Source organism: Charadrius vociferus, unplaced genomic scaffold, assembly GCF_000708025.1.
Source record: "Charadrius vociferus isolate BGI_N301 unplaced genomic scaffold, ASM70802v2 scaffold260, whole genome shotgun sequence".
NCBI classification, from domain to species: domain Eukaryota; kingdom Metazoa; phylum Chordata; class Aves; order Charadriiformes; family Charadriidae; genus Charadrius; species Charadrius vociferus.
This window is the reverse complement of record NW_009646410.1, coordinates 1,771,151-1,773,292: the sequence shown is the minus strand read 5'-3', so window position 1 is coordinate 1,773,292 and position 2,142 is coordinate 1,771,151. Positions and strand designations below refer to the sequence as shown.

The following is a 2,142-nucleotide window of genomic DNA, read 5'->3' as shown; positions in this document are numbered from 1 at the left end:
TTAGTTCGTATCATCCATTTATTTGACAGTGCTGAAAAATGACTAAGATAACCGTGGTGATAATTGCTCCCAGGTCAGTAGCTGGAATGAGATGATCTGTTACAAAGGCACAATTCATTGTGGAAACTCATTTCACTCATAGATCCAATCATGTGCACAAGATTTGAAGTCAATGAGCTCCGCAGGTTTGAACCACAGGTTGATCTCCTTCTGTGCGCTTTCTACAGAGTCACTGCCGTGAATGATGTTTCTGCGGAAGGAGACAAACACGATGTTTCATATAAAAATACACCTTCAGCAACCTCATAGTTCTGCATGTGCAAAAAACTGGATGAAGCATCTAGAGCTGAGACTACTATTTGGGGTACAGTATTCAAATACCCCCACTCTAAGAACTAATTAAGCCTAGCAGAGGTGACGGGGCTACGTTACTACAACAGCCACTGCCTGATCTTACATGACGCTCTGATGAGTAGCTGTGTTTCAAAAAAAGTCAATTTTGTACCAAGCCATTTTCTTAAGCAGCAGTTATGGATTGTGACCTGCAAGTAAAATACCGTCAGACTAGCATGTCTAACAAGAACTTTGACTTCCTAAAGTAAGTTTTTAATCTTGATTGATTAACTGAGCACAAACCTTCCTACTTGAATGCAGAAGTCACCACGGATGGTACCAGGCTTGGAGTCTGCAGGGTTTGTTTCCCCTAGCATTACTCTCCCGGTTTTAACCACGTTGAGTCCTTCCCATACCTTAAGGAAAAAAAGATACATCAAAGATTAGTGAAGAGTACGAGACTACTTTGCTAAGAAACAAGGGTTCCACTAATGAAAAAAAAAAAATTAGCCTAGCCTAGATTCTTTTAGGCCTGTAAAGAAGACTAGGGAAAAACGCACATAAACTGGAAGGGATTATAAGAAGGACTATCAACACTGTCACTCTGGTAAAGATGCTGCTTTGCCAAGCCTGAGCGTTCACTGATGTACGAGACCAATTTCAACACCTTTCTGTAGTGACAGGGTGAGGACAGCCTGAGGAGCTGCAGGCACTCCTAGTTTGGTACACAGGCAAGACAAAGGAGATGCTACTACAGCAATTTTACTGGTGCAAAAAAGAATGTCACAGAAGATGGGTTTCCATGGGACAGTGCTGACCCTTTTTTGCCCAAAGCAAAAGCTTTCAGGAATTTTGCTTAATCCACGCTACCTATTTTAATATGTATTCTATACATGCACATTTTCTTTGTTAATAAATAGTAGCTTCTTACTTGATTGTCTTTATTATAATTTTGGTTTTCTTCTGCCACTATCAGAACTGGGTAGTTTGAAAGTGTTTCTGTAACACTATCTCTGAATACTTCAAATAATTTAGAGAGCAAGACAAATATATACAAGAAAGTAATTTTTAAGTAAAATCAAGCTGCTTACCATGGCCACAACAGGTCCAGAGTGCATGTATTTAACCAAACCAGGGTAGAATGGTCGGTCTTTCAGGTCAATGTAATGTTGTTTGAGAAGGTCTTCAGAGGCCTTTAAAATGACAGATTTAACATTAAATATCGCCTTCCAAATACCACACCACAAACGGTGTTACTCCTGTAAGACCACAGCATTAGTGACTGGATTTACCAGTTAATACTCTTCACAGTTGCTGCAATGCTGTTGTGGGTTTCAGTGGGAATTCCTAGTGTAAAATTAAAGGCGTGCACAACACACCATCTTTCCTTGTACGAGTTGTCAAAATTATTTCTTTGCATTAGAGTAATCCTCAGCAATAAGCTGAACACAAGATGTCCGGATGATGTTACCCGATACAACTGCTCTGTCAAGGTCATTTCAGCTCTCAATTAGGCTGCATTTAAGCCGTCTGAGCAAATTTTGTTTCCACAGGAAAGGGGAGAGATCAAACGTTCGTGCTCGACAGACGGCTGGGCCTCATCCAGCAGCGCCAGCTGTGGGGCAAGTGCGGCACCGCCCCCCCGCCGGTGCGGAGGGGCCGCAGCGGGAGATGCACAGCGACCCTGAAGCCCCTGCTGCGGCCGGTGCGGGGAAGCGTTTCCCCAGAGCCGGCGCAGGGGCGCCCCGCGGAGCCGTACCTGCAGGAACTTCATGGCCACCAGCCGGAAGCCCCTCTGCTCGAACCGCT

The 2,142-nt window shown here is 43.7% G+C and overlaps 1 protein-coding gene across 1 annotated transcript in view; it reads right to left on the bottom strand.

Moving 5' to 3' along the window:
- Window positions 1-2,142, bottom strand: part of LOC104281722 (nucleoside diphosphate kinase) — a 6,801-nt gene continuing 4,659 nt past the window's right edge. Inside the window, exons 2-5 of the mRNA XM_009879776.1 lie at window positions 2,093-2,140; window positions 1,425-1,526; window positions 637-749; window positions 1-250 (exon numbers count right to left, since the gene is read on the bottom strand). Of these exons, the coding sequence (XP_009878078.1) occupies window positions 133-250; window positions 637-749; window positions 1,425-1,526; window positions 2,093-2,107 (348 nt within the window). The 5' untranslated portion in view covers window positions 2,108-2,140 and the 3' untranslated portion in view covers window positions 1-132. The remainder of the gene's footprint in view (window positions 251-636; window positions 750-1,424; window positions 1,527-2,092; window positions 2,141-2,142) is intronic.